Source organism: Pantherophis guttatus, chromosome 2, assembly GCF_059756535.1.
Source record: "Pantherophis guttatus breed Tessera chromosome 2, ASM5975653v1, whole genome shotgun sequence".
Lineage (NCBI taxonomy): Eukaryota > Metazoa > Chordata > Lepidosauria > Squamata > Colubridae > Pantherophis > Pantherophis guttatus.
This window is the reverse complement of record NC_142064.1, coordinates 82,887,897-82,906,102: the sequence shown is the minus strand read 5'-3', so window position 1 is coordinate 82,906,102 and position 18,206 is coordinate 82,887,897. Positions and strand designations below refer to the sequence as shown.

The following is an 18,206-nucleotide window of genomic DNA, read 5'->3' as shown; positions in this document are numbered from 1 at the left end:
CTTTTTTTTAAAAAAATGGAAACATTGGCATTTTGGATTTTCTCCAAACATGCTGACATCTCCCTCATTTTAGTTTTACTTAAAACCTTGGTAATGGTAACTGAATTCTCCGTTAAACCTAAATTACAGCCAATATTTTACTATGGTCTCAAAACAAAGCTATGGTTTGCTAGTTTCATCTTGCATACTACTTCCACTATTGAATTCTATTTCCCTTAAACTGAAGAGGATGTAGGGATTCACCATAATAAACTCATCTATTTTTATCCAAAATCGTTACCGGACTAAAAGTTTTAAGTTCCTTTCCCAACAGATGTTATTTTCAGGACTGTTCTCATTATTCTACTTTTTCAGATACAGATTTTAGTTTTACTACTAAATAAGCGAGTTGCTAGAAAAATCTCATTCATAAGAAGCACTATCTGGATTATACATTACAATATGTTTCTGAATAAAATAACATTAATTCTAATAACTGCATCTTTAATTGTGAAAAGGCTGAGAGTCCATGATGCACTACATTGAAATAAGAACAGATATGCTCCAAAAATACTGTAATAGTACATTAACTTTCAGTGCATTAACTTTAGACAATACTCAAAAGCCAGGATCAACCCATCAGATGATACTAAAATAATATTGGTCATTTTTTCTGCTTATGTTTTTTATACTTGCTTTCATAATGATATATAAAAGTATCAACTTGTAAAAAAAAGAATTATCACTTATTCTATTTTTCTCCTCTCTTTCTTTGGTATAATGCAAACCACATGGACAGCAAATGAAGACATCACAAAGTGTAGAATGTTGCACCTAAAATTGTAACAGGTACAATTGTATTATAGAGCCTAAAACAGTTGCTCTGACCATCTCTATGCTTCCAAGCCAAGTACATGGTGGTTTTCTTTAAATATTTAATTTGGTAGCAAGTTACTTATATACAAGTTCTTTTTTTTTCCAATCGGAAGATCTTTCATCTGAAGATCGACTGGGTTCTCCAAATATCTAGTACATTGCAGATGGTCCTTGAGTTATGACTAAAATAAGCCTGGCCATTTACGGTCATAAGTTGTTATTGTCATAAAACCATTTTCTGATTTTTGTGGTGATCATTTTGGCAAAAGTGTCATACAATGCGATCACATGACTGTAGGATACTGCAAACCACCATAAAGGCGGCTGTGTTGTCAGGCACTGGTCACATGAATGTATGGGGAGCCCAACCACTGGAATTTTGGATCCGGTCCCTAAGTCCCCTTTTCTCAGGTAGGTCATAACTTCTAACAGTTGCAAAGCAAAGAGTCGTAAATTGAGGACTAAATGTATGAGACGTGCAATTGCTTGTTTTGATGTTTCAGTTGTGGAATGCCTCTCCAGGGAGATACCCTTTTCAGATCTATCAAAATATATTTTTTATTTATAATTTTTGTATAATTATAAAGTCTATATTATAAACTGAATTATAATATTTAATACTTACATATAATTTGGATAGATCTAAGCTTAGATATAAAGAATAAGCAAATTATAACAAGCACAGCAACCAGCATTAGAATCGAAATGAAGACACCGAGGTGAAGATAACTTCTTCCTCGATGATCAACTATCAACAGGAGATGGATGGATGGGTGATAGATAGATAGATAGAGACCACAGGTGTCAAACTTGCTGTGACCTGTTACCGTCACGTGATGTTTCATGACATTTTCCCTATTTGCGGAACTGGGGTGGGCGTGGCCTGCACATGACGCATCCGGACTGCGGGCCGCTAGTTTTGACACCCCTGATATAGACATATAGTCTGGAGAAGTAGCAAAAAGCAAGATATGGGTGTTTTTTAATATACCCATTATAAAATGGGTGAGCCCCTATCACATAGCTGCAACACCTTTTTGACCCCTCTATTAAAGCTTATTTTTAAATTTTTATAGTGTTTTTTATTGCTTGTAAGCTGCCTAGAGTCTCTGTGAGCAAGTAAAAAATATTAATTTTCTAAATAAATAAATAAATGCTGCTATATACAAATAGGTGCTTATTATTAACCTCCATTAACCCACTGAGAATGAAGATCTCTTATCTAAAGGTTATGGTATGTAATATACTATTCTGGTCCAGCAAAATGTAGTAATTTTTTTTAAAAAAAAAATTCACAAGCCAGGCCTGGGAGCATGACTGAATTAATCACCCAATGAACGTCTGTAAATTGGGGATATAGTCAAAAGAAATCTCCCATTGTAGGCAGACAAGAGCAAGACATCTCTGCTGCTAGGTTTTCTGCTTCAGTACCAGAATCAATCAGTTTTGGGCAAAACCATGATTTTTTTCCTTGATGGAAAAAGCACCTATGAAAGAAACCTTCATCCCTTTTTGCCTGGAATGGCTGAGAATTGGCTAGGACAACTCCTTCTCTGGCACTAAACTCTCCGAAATCCACCCAGAATAAGTGGGTACAGCAAACATAGTGACTCTATGTCCTTTATTATAAATGTCCTTTATTATAAAGGACAACCCTTTATTTCAGAAAACCGCCTTTCATATTTTTTAAAAAATTATTTTGCTTTTGCTCCTGAACTTTCCTTTCTAAAGCAAAATTATAAACATATATATATATATATATATATATATATATATATATATATATATATGTTTGTGTGTGTATGTATATATATACACACATACACACACACACACATATATATTACCCTTATGAACCTGTTTCAGATTTCCCCTTTTCTCAGACTTCTCCTTTATTTTTTTTTTCCAAGAAAACACGGTCGCTGTAGAAAATACGGTCATTGTATGTTAATTACGTTTTCTGTAAATCAAGCGACTGCAGCAAGTTCAATCACGTGACCTTCCCCCACGTGCTCGCAAAGCAGACGAGCTGGGAACTTCCAGAATGACCAGATGGGAAGATTTCTTTTCGAGTACAAAAGAAAAATGTTGACCACCGTCCCGCGCCTGCGCGGTTTTCTTCCCCTCTCTCGGCCGTCAGAATCCTAAACGGACCGAACCTGAGAGTTATACTTGTAGGTTTTCTATGAAGAGCTCAGGCTCTCAAATGACAGGGCCCGAGTCCTCCATGTATGGAATGGAATGGAATGGAATGGAATGGAATGGAATGGAATGGAATAGAATAGAATAGAATAGAATAGAATAGAATAGAATAGAATAGAATAGAATAGAATAGAATAGAATAGAATAGAATAGAATAACTTTATTGTCACTTTGACTGTACACTAATCGGCGTACATTAAAATGAAACTTCGTTGCATACAGCTCTCTAAGGGTCACCACCTCCAATACACACTTAGGAGTCCAAATACTGAAACTTTTTGCTGGTTTTAACATTCACACCTTTCCGATTTTTTTTTTAAAGCAATGGTTTTGATTCTTGCCATAAAGCCTGCCAGATCAATATTTTCAATAACAAAAATATAACTATCATGTGTGTTAAAAGATTTCTAGCTGATCCACGCGCTCTAATTGGAACCCTTCTGTAGGAAACCCTCCTATTCTGCGAGGTCACTTTTAAAGGTATAGGAACCTGCAACTAAGAAAAAATAAATGCACGGGGGAGGGGGAGAGTTTGCGTCCCAAAAAGGTCATATGGATGCCTGTAGCTCTTGCCTTCCGTATAACTTTCAACCTCCGCGAGCCAGGGATACCTTTCTTTAACTTGCTGACTTTACAGGGCTGCATTTCTTATGCCAGAAATCCATGTGCCGACAAAGAGCCGTAGTTAGACGGCTACCCTTTCTCTCTCTTGCCGTTCTTACCTCTAGGCTGCATTCTCACTACAGTGCTTTAAAAAAAAAAAAAAAAGACTGTTCGACGCTTACGTCACTTGAACTCTCCTCCCCCCTCTTCCTCGGAGTGGCTGGGAGTTCGTCGGTGTGAAGCGCAGAGCCGTCCGAAAGACGCATGCGCGCCGATGGGTTGGTTGTGTTTATAACCGGGGATGGCTGGTAAAGGGAGGAGGGGGATAATAACGTGGTTTCTTGGCGGGCTTCGGACAGTTACGCGCACAGGTAAGTAGGTGACGGTGATGATGATGGTAGGGGGTATCGCGCCTTCGTCTGACTGGTTTGACCTGGAAGCCGAGATCGAGTCTCCTTTTGAGGTTGAGTGGTCGCTTCCCAGTGTAATAACTGGCACTCGAGGGGCTTTCCTTCAATTTATTGAACCGACCGAACCTCTTACAGGAACAATCTGTCTGAGAACCAATAAATGACTAAAAGGGATTGGTGGGGGGGAGATAACCCTTAAGTGATGGTGTCTAACTGGTTTTGCTGGTTTGCTATGCTTGAGAAGTAAATATGGATCACGGAATGGGATGGGAAATTAGGGGAGAAAATAGAATATCTCCCAACATAATAGGAAGGAAATTCAGCAGTGGTAACCAAGGCTGGCAGAGATGATAACTGGAGTCCAACTCTCAAACATTTCTTTCTGGTTTCCATGAAAAGCTATTTGGTCTGAGAAAATTGGCTGGTTTCCTTTTGGATCTGAAGTTAATTGTAAGACCTGGGTTTCTTAGGAGGAAGAGAAAAGAAGTCTAAAAATATATGAGAAGGCAAATATTGAATAGTGAATTATAACAGCAGAGTATACATGCTGATAGGAAAGCTGTAAAATCACATTACACTGTTGTGTTGCTTGTGTTTTTTATTTGTTTGTATTTGTATTTTTTCCTTTTTTCTTTTTTACTTGTGGTTCTTAAACTTGGAAATTGTTCAATAAAAACTTTTAGAAAAAACAAAAAGAAAAGACTAGAGGGCCCATTATTAATATACATATAATGTATATTACTCTCTCTCTCTATATATATATATATATGAATATATTTATACACATACACACACAATATATTGAAATCAAGGTTTTCAGATACTGTATATTAGTATATATATATATATATATATATATATATATATATATATATATATATCAATAAACTAATATACAGTTGTATTTGAAAGCCTTGATTTCTGCCCCTCTCAAATTGTGTGAGGATTCAAAGTTGACACTGTACCCTGAATCTGTGTGTTGACCTGAGGAGAGAGAGAGAGAGAGAGAGAGAGAGAGAGAGAGAGAGAGAGAGAGAGATATATATATATATATATATATATGACATATAGCATTTTACAATATATTTTATATTAATAAAAATGCAGTTTATATAAACAGGACTCTAGTGACTTATTGTGTTAAAGATGATTTATTTGAGTTTGCTATATATTTTAATGTTTGTATTATTGTAATTGGTTTTTTATAACCCCCAGTTCAAAGGCTGAGGAGCCTGGATAGCTCTGCAGACTAAAGCACTGTAATTTAACACCAGCTGTCTGCAATTAAAGTAAGTTCGAATCTTGCCAGGCTCAAGGTTGACTCAGCCTTCCATCCTTTCTAAGGTAGGTAAATTGAGGACCCAGTTTGTGGGGGCAATAAGCTGACTTTGTATAAAATATACAAAAGTATGAAGGCTATTGCTTAACGCATTGCTTAACGCACTGTAAGCCGCCCTGAGTCTCCGGAGAAGGGCTGCATATAAATCAAATTTTTTAAAAAAGCATGTTGATAACCTGTCTCTTCAGCTGAATGGTTTTGCAATGTTCGCTGACATAGACACATATTGTCTTGCAATTTTTTAAAAGTTATGAACAAATTCCAGTGACTTCTGTAGAGCTACCAAATTTGGGCTGTAAAATTCAGTCTGACCCTAAATGGCAGCTAAGAGAGTTTTCTGTATCTCATTTCTGTCATCCTGCTGATCTGGTAGCCCTATTTGCCACCAAGGACTACATTCAACTGAATGTAGGTAATATTTTTCGAAAGGACATATTTTAGATGGAATCAGGGTGGATTTGATTTAAATCGAGTTGATTTAAATCATGATTTAAATCACTAGTAAAAAGACTTGATTTAAATCAACTCGATTTAAATCATAATTTTTAAAGAGCAACTGTCATCTCTGCTATTCCTTTGACCCACTGTTGACTCACCGATAGTCCCAGTGTTGCAGAATATACAGCCTCATGCTACATAACTAAGCTCCATTTCATGCTGAATAAACTAAATTATTTATGTATCTTAAATAGAAAACTATCTTACGATAGATTTTTACCCCCAAAGTTTTTTATTAAAATAAATTTGATAAAGATCAAAAAAATCCGATTTAAATAAAAAAAATCAGATTTTTTTGATTTTTTTAAAAAAATCATTGATTTTTATCCACCCTGGATGGAATGCCAGATTTCTGTACAAATATGTGATTACTTAAGTAGATGCAAGTCAGCCTTGAACTATGAGACATATTGACTAACCCAGGCTTCTATTTTCTTACAAAACTTCCTCACAGTTCAGGTTTTCTTGGGCTTGCATCATAGAAGGAAATTAGTGGAAATGCTCTGCTTTTACCCCAAATAGAAACAAAACTGGAGAAGATCGTTTTACAATTGTTGGAAGACTGATTTCTGTTTGCTTTATGTAATTACCATTGAAATATTGAAATTGTCTTTCGACTTCATGTTTTTTTTAATTAGTTGCCTCATATTGAGTTTATAAATAGACTTTTTCCAACAGTTTGATAAAATGAATAATTCTTATACCACCACTGATTTTTATTTGAGAGAAAGCAGTCCTATGCATATTAAGAACCTCTCAGTTGTTTAAGCAGTCTCTCAATTCCTGTGGTGGGAGGAAAAATCAAGCGATTTCTCTAAGTAATTTCTCTTGTACCTAAACCATCCCCCCACCCCCCGCAGTGAAAAGATTGGAGAAAGGGGGATTACAAGAGAATAAGCAGGTATAGAATGTGGAATATACCAAGTTGTGTAGCATGCTACATCTGCTGGCGTTACCACTACATTGCTTTTGATATGCATTTCCCATTTGTGTGCCTGCTTACTCTCCTATAATCCCTTCCTCTCCAAACTTTCCATTCTAGTGAAGGGAGGGGGAAACAGGAACAGAACAATATATACTAACTGTAATGGTGATCACATGATTGGGGGATGCTGGAAAGATCATAAATGCAGATATTGTTCATAAACTTATTTTTTCCAGCATCATTATAACTGTAAATAGTCGTTGAACGAAGCAGTCGCTAAGGATTAAACTTGCTTTTTTTGGAAGTCTGCAGACTGGACTCTAAAAGTAGAGTATAAGAATCTCATATAGTAGTTTATCATGAACTTTGCTATCTACAGAACTATTTTATTTATGCTAAAAATTGCACTTCAAGATTTAGGGCATCAAAATGCTTTGTATAAACATTTTTGTTTTGCTTACTTTGCAGCACATGCTTTTTAGGTTTCAATAATGTGACTGCTGAGATCAACATGTCTGCTCTCTGTCCTCCTCCTTCTCCTGCTGTTGCCAAGACAGAAATTGCACTAAGTGGAGAATCACCATTATTAGCTGCCACATTTGCATATTGGGATAATATTCTTGGTCCCAGAGTCAGACATATTTGGGCTCCAAAAACAGAGCAACAGCTTCTCAGTGATGGAGAAATAACATTCCTTGCGAATCATACTCTCAATGGAGAAATACTTCGAAATGCAGAAAGTGGTGCAATAGATGTGAAGTTTTTTGTTTTATCTGAGAAAGGGGTCATTATTGTGTCCTTAATTTTTGATGGAAATTGGAATGGAGACCGAAGTACATACGGATTATCCATAATACTTCCACAGAGTGAGCTTAGTTTCTACCTTCCCCTGCACAGAGTGTGTGTTGACAGATTGACACACATTATAAGGAAAGGAAGAATATGGATGCATAAGGTAGGTTGTTTTTTTTAATTGAAATTACTTCTAATACATTGTAATATTTCTACTTGTTTAGGTAAAACAGTTTAGGTCAGAAGATCTGTCTCTTCTCAACTGTTAAATATCACAAGTTCTAACAGATGGCAAACAAGACAGACTGAAGCTTTTATCTTGCCTTTGGTGTTCTGATATCCTCCATTTTAAAAATAAACATAGTTTTTATGCTTATGAGTCCAGATTTAGTCATACTTTGGCAAAATGAATGAAACCAGTGAAACTTGTTTATCATAATTGATTTCATCAGCATTCAGCTGACCTTGGCTGTTCTCATAAAAGTAAGCCAGTTCAGATCTGTTTAGGAGTTGGTGGAAGATAAGCAGGAAATTTGAGGACTGAATGGTATACTGGAAAAATGCATTAATAAATCATGTTCAGGAAACCACTAGGAGCTGAGATTGACTTAAGGGAGATTCTACTTTTAACTTACATAGATTTATTCAAGAATGATTAATGTGAAATCAATTCACGGTTTCAGAAGCTGAAATAATAAACCTTCAGAATATATTTAAGAATTCATAGCCCGCTGTTCTGTAGGATTGGGGACTAGCCTTAATTGTGTCATTTTTCATTATTTCTATTTCTATTTTGCTTGATTTTATACTAGTTGTAAGGCTATATTGGCTGCCCAGAGTTGCAATTGGTGTTAATTGATTTTAAAAAATGACATACGGTCATTCTGAAAAAAAGTTCATTACATGTACCTAACGAATATGTACTGTCTGATATAAACTTGTTCAGAAATATATATAGTTTCTAATAGCCAATAAGAAAGTCTTCCTCTTAGAAAAGAGCTAAGTTGGTGCTGATCAGATAATTTGGATTAGAACTTTCCTAAAGCCCACTGAACATGAAAATTAGTATGGCATGTTAATGTGTTGGTCTAGCAGCAGGGAAACTAAGGCTGTAGATTACCCCAAGCCACAGAAATATACTCTTTCAGCCTAACCTACTAAACTGGCTTGACATTAGAAGAAATAGGAGCATTCATAATACTGTGAGCTCCTGAATGAAAGGTGGGATATAAATAAATAAAATAGGTTGTTAATAGCCCAGAACATCTGGAAGGTCATCCAGTGTCTTCTTCCTAACTGATCATATGGCATAACCATTTATCCAATAACATATAGTAATTTTTAAAGAATCTCACTGACGTTTTCATGCACCGTGTTTCCCCGAAAATAAGACCCTGTCTTATATTTTTTTGAACCCTGAAATAAGCGCTTGGCCATATTGCCATGCACTCAAAAGCCCGATTGGGCTTATTATCAGGGGATGTCTTATTTTGGGGGAAACAGGGTAGGATACATTAGATAGTTAATTATGAAAAACATTTGTAGTCCCTAATTTTAACATGGATTATTTATTTTTAAAGTATTCATGAGATGAATAAAATAAAACATACTTTGAGGGAAATGTTTGCAACATAATTTTGAGATGATTTTGGATTCTAATAATTCTGTGCTCAAATATAATTTAAATGTTCTACAAAGTGAAACATTCTTGTACTTTGTTGTTATAGTCCAATAGGATAAATGGTAGTAACCTATTTCTGATTGCCAACAATTTGATAGAAAGGAAGATTGGAGATAAAAACCTGAATTGGTCATAATTTCCCTTGAATTTCATGCCTGTGCAAGAATCTAATAACGTATCTCTGCATTTGGTTTACCAAGCATAATTTTACTTTATGTCATTGGTTTTGAATACAATGATAAATTAATTTTTTAAAATAAAATCACATTTATATAATGTCAAAATTTGCACGTAAAAAATCAAAAGTCTTTATTATTTGTGAATAAATGCTTTCTATTTTAGGAAAGACAAGAACATTTCCAGAAGTCTATTATGGAAGGTGCAGAAAGAGTGGAAGATCAAGTAAGAAAAACACATATAGCAAAACACTGACTTTAAAATATGCATGCATGCATGCATACACACACACACACACACACACACACACACAATTTTCTGAATAGTGGGTAGTTGTGTCCAGCTGTCGGGTTCTTTGGCAGCCTGGTTTCCTTTTACCACTAACTTTTCATACAGGTAATCCTTGAGTTACAACAGTTCACTTAGTGACCTTTCGAAGTTACAACATAACACCAAGTATTTATGACATACTCCTGAAGTTATGAATGTTGCAGCACCATGACAGTTGTTCACCCTTATGAACGACCGCATAGACTCTGCAACATTCACCCTATTCTCCTACCCCCCCCCCCCGCTGAGTCTCCACAGGCACTAGGACCGTGGATACCTTCTGAAGATTTAGCGATCCTTCTGTTTCTTGGCCTTCTTCGGTTTCTTGGCCTGCTTCGTTGCTTCAGCCTTCGGTGTTTGCAGAGAATGGAGTCTTAAAATGCCACAAAACTCACAGTACTTTAGGCCTCTGTTCTCTGCAAACGGATGCCTAGATGAGATCTGTGGCAAAAAGCTTTGCAAATGGAGGGAAGGCCTGAAGCACTGAAGCCTTCCCTCCATTTGCAAAGTCTTTTGTTGTTTTTGCAAAAAGCCTTTGCTGCTGAGAACGGAGCTGGGCGGGATGCGCACATCCCTCTGGGCCTCCATTTACGGCGCAAAGTCCTTTCTTCAAGTCCCTTGCTGACGAAAACAGAGCCCAGGACATAAAGTAAGTGACCTGGTCGGGCAGGATGGGTGGGGGGGAGGAAGCCTGATATATCTCAGTGGGTCAAGAGAGGCCTTGGGTTGTCGGAAGCACCAGGCCCCCCATGGCCTTCCTCACCCTGAGATACCTCATGCACATAACGGTCCATATATTCTATTAGTGAATGCATGGGCGAAAGGAGGGAGTGATGACATTCAAGTTACGTGATTCACTCCTATGAATCCTCAGGTTACGAATGTAATTGGCAGGTTCCATTACATTCATAACTCAAAGATTACCTGTGATAGCTTTCTCAAATGAATTCCCTCCCACAACACGGCCAAAGTAAGTGAGACACAGCTCTATGATTTTGCCTTCTAGTGACATGTCTGGTGTTATGTGCTCCAGAAAAGCAATATGAATTTAAATTATGTTAAACCACATAGAAATTGGAAATCTAAATATTTTAATATTTTTATTCCACAGAAACAATTAAGATGAATTGGGAATGTCCCTAAGAGTGGTCCTAACTACTTTCCTAACAAAGTAGTACAATTTGTCAAAAGATTTTCCTATGCCATTCATCTATCAGAAAAAGAATTGCCAATATGCATGAATGTTAAGTTATACGTAATTGAGATTTATTACATTATATTGAATAAGAAATGAAGCACAAAACATTTCCTTTTGTAATCTCTTAACTATAAAGTACAATTCTATATTCATTCCATTTTTTAGCTTGCTTCCATCCTAGATCAGATTACATTATATAGTACATTCAATTTTAACCCACTGATTTAAAAACTTACACATTTTCACTCTTGATTTCCTATTTCTTTGATGATTTTAGAATAAATCTGAAAAATTAATTTTTCAAAATCACTTTTAATTTCTCTCTTTTTCCTCCAAAAACCATTTAGTCTCTAAATAGTCTTTTCTTACAATTTTGTTAAATTCAACTACTTTATTTAATAAAACTTGTATTTACTCTACAGGGCCAGAGTATCATTCCAATGCTGACAGGGGAGGTCATTCCTGTGATGGAACTCCTATCATCTATGAAATCACACAGTGTTCCAGAAGAAATAGATGTAAATCTTTGAATTTTGATTTTTTAATTAGTTTATCCAAGTATAAAATACAAAGAAAAAAAAAGATGTGAAAAACTAAGAAAAGAAATCTTGAGAAAAGGGGTGGAGAAAAAGTATAAAGGGAAACAGTGTAAACGGAATACAGTGTAAACGGAATATAGAAAAATTGTGATTGTAATGTTATTATCTTCTACTGTGCTAAAGAGAGTCAGAAATCAGAAGAAATAGATGCAAGTCTTTATGTGAAAGGAGGAGAGCCAACTTGATGTAGCAGTTAAGACATGAAACTAGAAATCAGGAGACCGTGAGTTTTAATCCCATCTTGGTCACCTTGTGCCAGTCGTTCTCTCTCAGCCCTAGAAAGAAGGAAAGGGTAAGAAGGCAAAGCCAAGAAAACTGCAGGAACTAATCCAGGCAGTTACCAGGAGTCAAAAATGTATTTGACAACACACACACACACACACACAGCATGAAAGGAAGCACCTGACTTATTTAGGTTTTTTTTACTACAGGTAGTCCTCGATTTATGACCACAATTGAGCCCAATTAAGCAAAACATTTCTTAAGTGAATTGTACCCCATTTAATGACCTTTCTTGCCACAGTTCTTAAATGAATCATTGCAGTTGTTAAGTTGGTTAACAGTTGTTAAATGAATTTGTCTTCCCCATTAATTTTGCTTGTCAGAAGGTCACAAAAGGTAAATCACCTGATCCAGGACACTGCAACTGTCAAAAATACATGCCAGTTGCCGAGCGTATTAATTTTGATCATATGACCACAGGGATGCAACGGTTGTAAGCGTGAAAAACAGTCATAAGTCACCTTTTTCAGTGTCATTGTAACTTTGAACGGTCATTAAATGAATGGTTGTAAGTTGAGAATTACCTGTATTTTGAATTCTATTTAGGCAAATATTAATGTGTGACGAACAATTTATCCCTTTGCCTGCTTAGAAATGTAAGGTGTACAGATTTAAAGCATGTACTTTAAAGTCCCAGCAGATGGCTGACTAACTCTGAAACTAAGCCAGGTCAAACCTGGTTAATCCTTTGGTGGTGGACCTCTTGAGAAAGCCAACCCTATTGACTATATTGGAAATTTTTAAAAAGTTGAAAGAAGGCAACAACAGACTGTTTACACTGTCAATAAGAGTGCATTGATGCGATCTCCACCACTTTATTTTTTGCCTTTTTGAATATAATTAACTGCCACTTTTAGTTTGTCTTTGAACATGTGAATATGTAGGATGATGTTCGGCTTCAAAAAACCAAGACACCCTGAATTTCTTCTAAGCAGTTTCTTTCATTATTCCACACCCATAGACACAAATCTTGCCAAACTAAAGCTATCTGCATCATTAAAGACATACTCTTAAGAACTCCTAGAGATGAGATGTTTTGATCCTCTTCCTCCCAACCAAATTATCTGAACTTAGCTGTTTCTTGGTTCCTTGGAATGCAGTACTTCCCCTCCTAGCAATCCATCTACAGTCCACCACAGATCCCCAGTTTTATCATGTATTAATGAGAAAGGGTTAGAACATCACATTTGATAGATGGAAACTAAAAATTGACTTCAATAAGAAATTTGACTATATTAGCTCCCTACGCTGGCAGAAGTGTTTATTGATAGTGGCTGCAGTTTATTCTTTTTTTTAACATTCTACGATGAGCCCTGGTGGTTAGAATGCAGTATTGCAGGCTAACTCTGCTCACTGCTTGGAGTTCAATCCTGACTGGCTCAAGGCTGACTCAGCCTTCCAGCCTTCCGAGGTTGGTTAAAATGAGGACCCAGGTTGTTGGGGGCAATAGGCTGACTCTGTAAATCATTTAGAGAGGGCTGTAAATCACTATAGAATAGTAGGTCAGTATAAATGTTATTGCTATTGCTATGAGACATTTTTGAAAGATGTTGAGATCTTTAAAATTTTCATTGTAATCAAATATGTTCATATATGTGTCTATGAATATTCTCAGTCATCTAGGTCACAGTTGTATCAGAAGTGGTTTTATTTTTTGAAAAGGCAACTGGAGTAATTTTTTTGAGGAGGAAGAAGAAAAAGACATTTCGCTTCCTAATCTGGAAGTTTCATCAGTTGTATTGGATAGCGTTGGAGATAGACGGATAATACTGTTATTCTGTCAATAACCCTTGTCCTTGCTTTTTCAAAAATAAAAATCAGTTTTGATATATTCATATCTGTGGTTTTCATAATAACTGAATCTTGTTCTTGTTTTCATTATATTCCAGATACGTGATACTGTGCTTAGTGATGATGACATTGGTGACAGTTGTCACGAAAGTTTCCTACTTAAGTATGTTTTATTTTTATTACACTTTTGTGAAAACCCATTGAAAGTAGAGATTTAATGATAGTCCCAGTAGACAGGGGACTTGTTGGGATAGAAATTGATTAGCTTTTGTTACATAAATTTAAAGCAGGTTTTTAAAGAGAGCCTAAATTCTTTTTTAAAAATTGATAATTTTTTTAAGCCCAAAAGACTGACAGATACAGGTAGTCCCAGAGTTATGACCATAATGAAGCCTGCCCATCACGGTTGTAACTCATGACAGTTGTAAAATTTTACAACCTTTTTGTGGAGGTTGTTAAGTGAATTGCCACAGTCAGTAAGTGAGTGAATAATTTGCTATGGGTGTATTTTGCCAAAAACCAGAAGTAAATGTTGGTTTTGGTAAAAAAAAAATTATCATAAAATGGCATGTGACAAATGGCAAATGTCATGCAATCCTGTTGCCAAGCTTCTGAAGTGTAGTCCTGTGACTGGGCTGGGGGGGGTGGCGGGGGGTGGGATGGGACCATCAGACCTTTGAATCTGGGTTATAAATAACCCCCAGGTATATCTGTCAGAACTCCAACAGTCACTAAGTGATAAGTCATAAGTTGAGGACTATCTGCATGGAAACTTGGGTATGATAAATTTAAAGGGGATACACTAAGTGTCATTTGTGAAGAGAAGGAATAACAACTAAAGTGGGTTTGCAGTTTTCTTCTTTCATGCTTGCTTTCTATGGGGGACACCCCCCCCCAACACACAAAGAAATGAAAAGCTTCAGACTAACTTCTGATGTACTTCTGATAGAGCTTCATTGTTCAACAAGCAGGAGCTTAGAAGATATTTTATTTTTCATACTTTTTGTTTTCAGAATTCTTATTTCAGACTATAACTGTAAAATATAATTAATGGAATTGATAACTTTATCAATTTTTTTGATAAAGAATTTTTTTAATTAAAAAATGAGATTTGATCATGGATATTATGAACCTGAGTGTATTCAATGAAACACGGGTCTTCTCCACAAATACGGCTAGCCATTCTTTTTCTTACCCAACTTTCCTCTATACAGATAGTCCTCGATTTAACAAGCAGAGCTGAGCCCAACGTTTTTGCTGCTCAGACATTTGTTAAGTGATTTTTGCCCCATTTTACGACCTTGACACAATTGTTAAGTGAATCACTGCAATACTCAAGATAGTATCACGATTGTTAAGTGAGTCTGGCTTCCCCGTTGCCTTTGCTTGTCAGTAGGTTGCAAAATGGGATCATATGACCATCATATAATATGAGTCAGTTGCCAAGTATTTGCATTTTGATCACATGGCCATGGAAATGCTGCAATGTTTGTGTGAAAAACAGTCATAAGTCACTTTCTTCAGGGCCGTTGTCATTTCAAATGGTCACTAAATGAGCTGTTGTAAGTCAAGGACTACCTTTATACGTACTCTTGAAATGTATTTTCAAGTTTTGTTTTGCATATGAATAGGGTATATGTGAACTCTCAGATTTTAGATTAATTTTAAAAGACTTTTAAAAAATGAGATTCTGAAATATGTAAACATTGCTCCAACTTGTAATTTTTTAAAAAATTACTTTTTTAACTTCTGCTTAATATTCAGGGCCATAAGTTCACATCTGCAAACCTGTGGTTGCTCAGTTGTTATAGGAAGCAGTGCAGAAAAAGTTAATAAGGTATGTATTTTCTATATGGTGATGGAAACTATTTCCCAGATAGGGTGTTTTAATTAAAATCATAGGGTGTTTTAATTTTTTTTTTTTGGCTTTAATTTATATGCCGCACTTCTCCGGAGACTCAGGGCGGCTTACAATGCGTTAAGCAATAGCCTTCATACTTTTGTATATTTATACAAAGTCAGCTTATTGCCCCCACAATCTGGGTCCTCATTTCACCTACCTTTGAAAGGATGGAAGGCTGAGTCAACCTTGAGCCTGGTGAGGTTTGAACTTGCAGTAATTGCAAGCAGCAGATGTTAATCTGTTAATAACAGTGGTTTAGTCCACTGTACTACAGGCTCTTAATTAATTAATTAAAACCATAGAAGCAATCATTTTATTTTTGTCTGCCGAAATATTTAATGCTTTGGCAGAAGTTAGGGGGTGAAGGAAATATCTGTTTAGTTAAATTTTTAGTATCAATTTTTTCAATTTACAGATGAAAAATCTGCAATTTCCAAATCTTGTCTTGAGTTGAAATTCAATAATTCCTGATCTGGTACAGAAAATCATGCACGAGATTTGTATACGAGTACTATTTATATATTTGATTTATATCCTGCTTTTTATTCAAGAACTCGAGGTGGCAAACATTTATCCCATAACAACCACACTTTAAGGTTTGATCAAGAAAGCTAACGTGGTTTTAGCTCTCTTAGTATGTATACAGGGAATTTTCTAGGAAATCCAGGGTTGTAAATTCAGTTGGCAAGTTAAAAAATTTAAAAAAACATACTGTAAATTACTTCTGTAATTCTGCCATATATAAAAAGTAACCTTATAAACTGGAAAGTAAGAGTTGCCCAATCTCTGTACAACAGAACTGTCAATCTACAAAATTTTCTTACATTATTTCAGTATCTATACATATATATTTATTTACAGATAGTACGGACACTGTGCCTCTTTCTCACTCCAGCAGAGCGAAAATGTTCTCGCCTTTGTAGAAACGAAACATCGTTTAAGTATGACTCAGGTCTATTTGTGCAAGGGTTATTGAAGGTAAGATATTTTCTTTCCTCATGCATACAGGAAGGTCTCAGTTAGTGTTGATAATGAATCCCACAAAATGGTTGCATTATTCAAATTCACACTATTTGAGGCAATCTTTCTGGGGGAAATAGGCTAATTGTTTCCTGCTTTGATGGATATAGGTAATGAAAATTTCTAGACAGGGTGCCGTCGGCTAGACAATGCCGGCTGGCGACCCCCAGGAGGAGAGCCTTCTCTGTGGTGGCACCTACCCTTTGGAACAATCTACCCCCAGAGATACGAGTGATCTCCGACCTCCGGACTTTTCGTCAGGCCCTAAAAACTCATCTCTTTCAGTTAGCCGGTCTCTCTTGATTTTATGATTTTATGGTTGATTTTAAATTTTGATATGGATTTTAAATTGATAAATTTTAAACTATGGGCCAAATTTAATTATTTTAAATCTATTTTTAATCGTACTTTATGTATAAATGTTTTATTTTGGCTGTTCACCGCCCTGAGTCCGAAAGGAGAAGGAAATTTGAATAATATATATATATATATATATATATATATATATATATATATATATATATATATAGTAATGAAATATAACAGTAAAAAAATTAAAATATATTTACAACTTAAATTTATTTTAATAAAGTCCCAGAGTAGTTCTAGAAAACAAAATTCTAAATATTTTTCCTAAAGGTAAACTTACACTGACAAAATGTCTTTACTGGCTGTCAAAATGTTTTATCAACAGAGACATATTGGTTTTCTCTTCTTTAAATCTTCATTATAACCTGCCATGAGGCCTTCTAGATACATGTTACAAATATTTTAAATAGATAAAGGAGAATGGACCCATAATCAAAGCGTACTTGCTGTCGCCTATATTCTCCTGTACTTCTTCAAAATGAGCCTCTTCTTTTTTGAGCTTTCCTCAACCTGAACCTTTTTTTTTCTTCATTTTGCACATGCAACAATTAACATCTAAAACCCCAAAAGCAAGGGTACATGTGCTATCCCCAGCCATGTGTGCCTTATCCTCGCATTAAATGCTACCTGGTATCAGTTTATATTCTACACTTAAATCAAGTATTGAACCACTCATACTAATCAAAACCTACGTGTATTGTTAAAAACCAAGCAATTAGAAATCCCCTTTTCTAATCAAAACAATTCTGTAAGTAAATGATTACACTATTTTCTAGATGATCTCTTCCATCTTGCTTTTTCCTTTTAAGAAGATTTCTAAATATTTCAACTTAGCAGGTTTTTTTTCTAATGTCAAGAAAATGTAGTTTTCAATGGCATAAATTATTCAGTTATCTAATCAGTAAAGCCTGCTGCTTTCTTAGTTTAATGTATATTACAGTTCATTGACTAAAGGAAAAAAAACTGACATCTTTGCCTTTCCTTCTCATATGCAGAACACTTTCTCTACAGGTTAGAATGATATTGATGGAATTATTTATATTTTTAATTTTTACCCTGACCTTACGAAGAACAAAGCTAAACTTCTTGCTTAAGATTCTGACTTCTTATCCTTCATTTCTAAAAGTTGTAACATTAAAAATAAAAGGAATAAACCAAATAATTGCATGAACAAAATGTAAAAGTACCATTCTAACCATGTTTCTGACTGAGGTAAGACGGGCTGGTTTGAA

The 18,206-nt window shown here is 35.6% G+C and overlaps 1 protein-coding gene across 1 annotated transcript in view; it reads left to right on the top strand.

Moving 5' to 3' along the window:
- Nucleotides 1-3,851: 3,851 nt before the first annotated feature.
- Nucleotides 3,852-18,206, top strand: part of C9orf72 (C9orf72-SMCR8 complex subunit) — a 20,313-nt gene continuing 5,958 nt past the window's right edge. Inside the window, exons 1-7 of the mRNA XM_034410553.3 lie at nt 3,852-4,031; nt 7,301-7,787; nt 9,648-9,707; nt 11,433-11,528; nt 13,781-13,845; nt 15,447-15,519; nt 16,447-16,563. Coding sequence (XP_034266444.1) covers nt 7,344-7,787; nt 9,648-9,707; nt 11,433-11,528; nt 13,781-13,845; nt 15,447-15,519; nt 16,447-16,563 — 855 coding nt within the window. The 5' untranslated portion in view covers nt 3,852-4,031; nt 7,301-7,343. The remainder of the gene's footprint in view (nt 4,032-7,300; nt 7,788-9,647; nt 9,708-11,432; nt 11,529-13,780; nt 13,846-15,446; nt 15,520-16,446; nt 16,564-18,206) is intronic.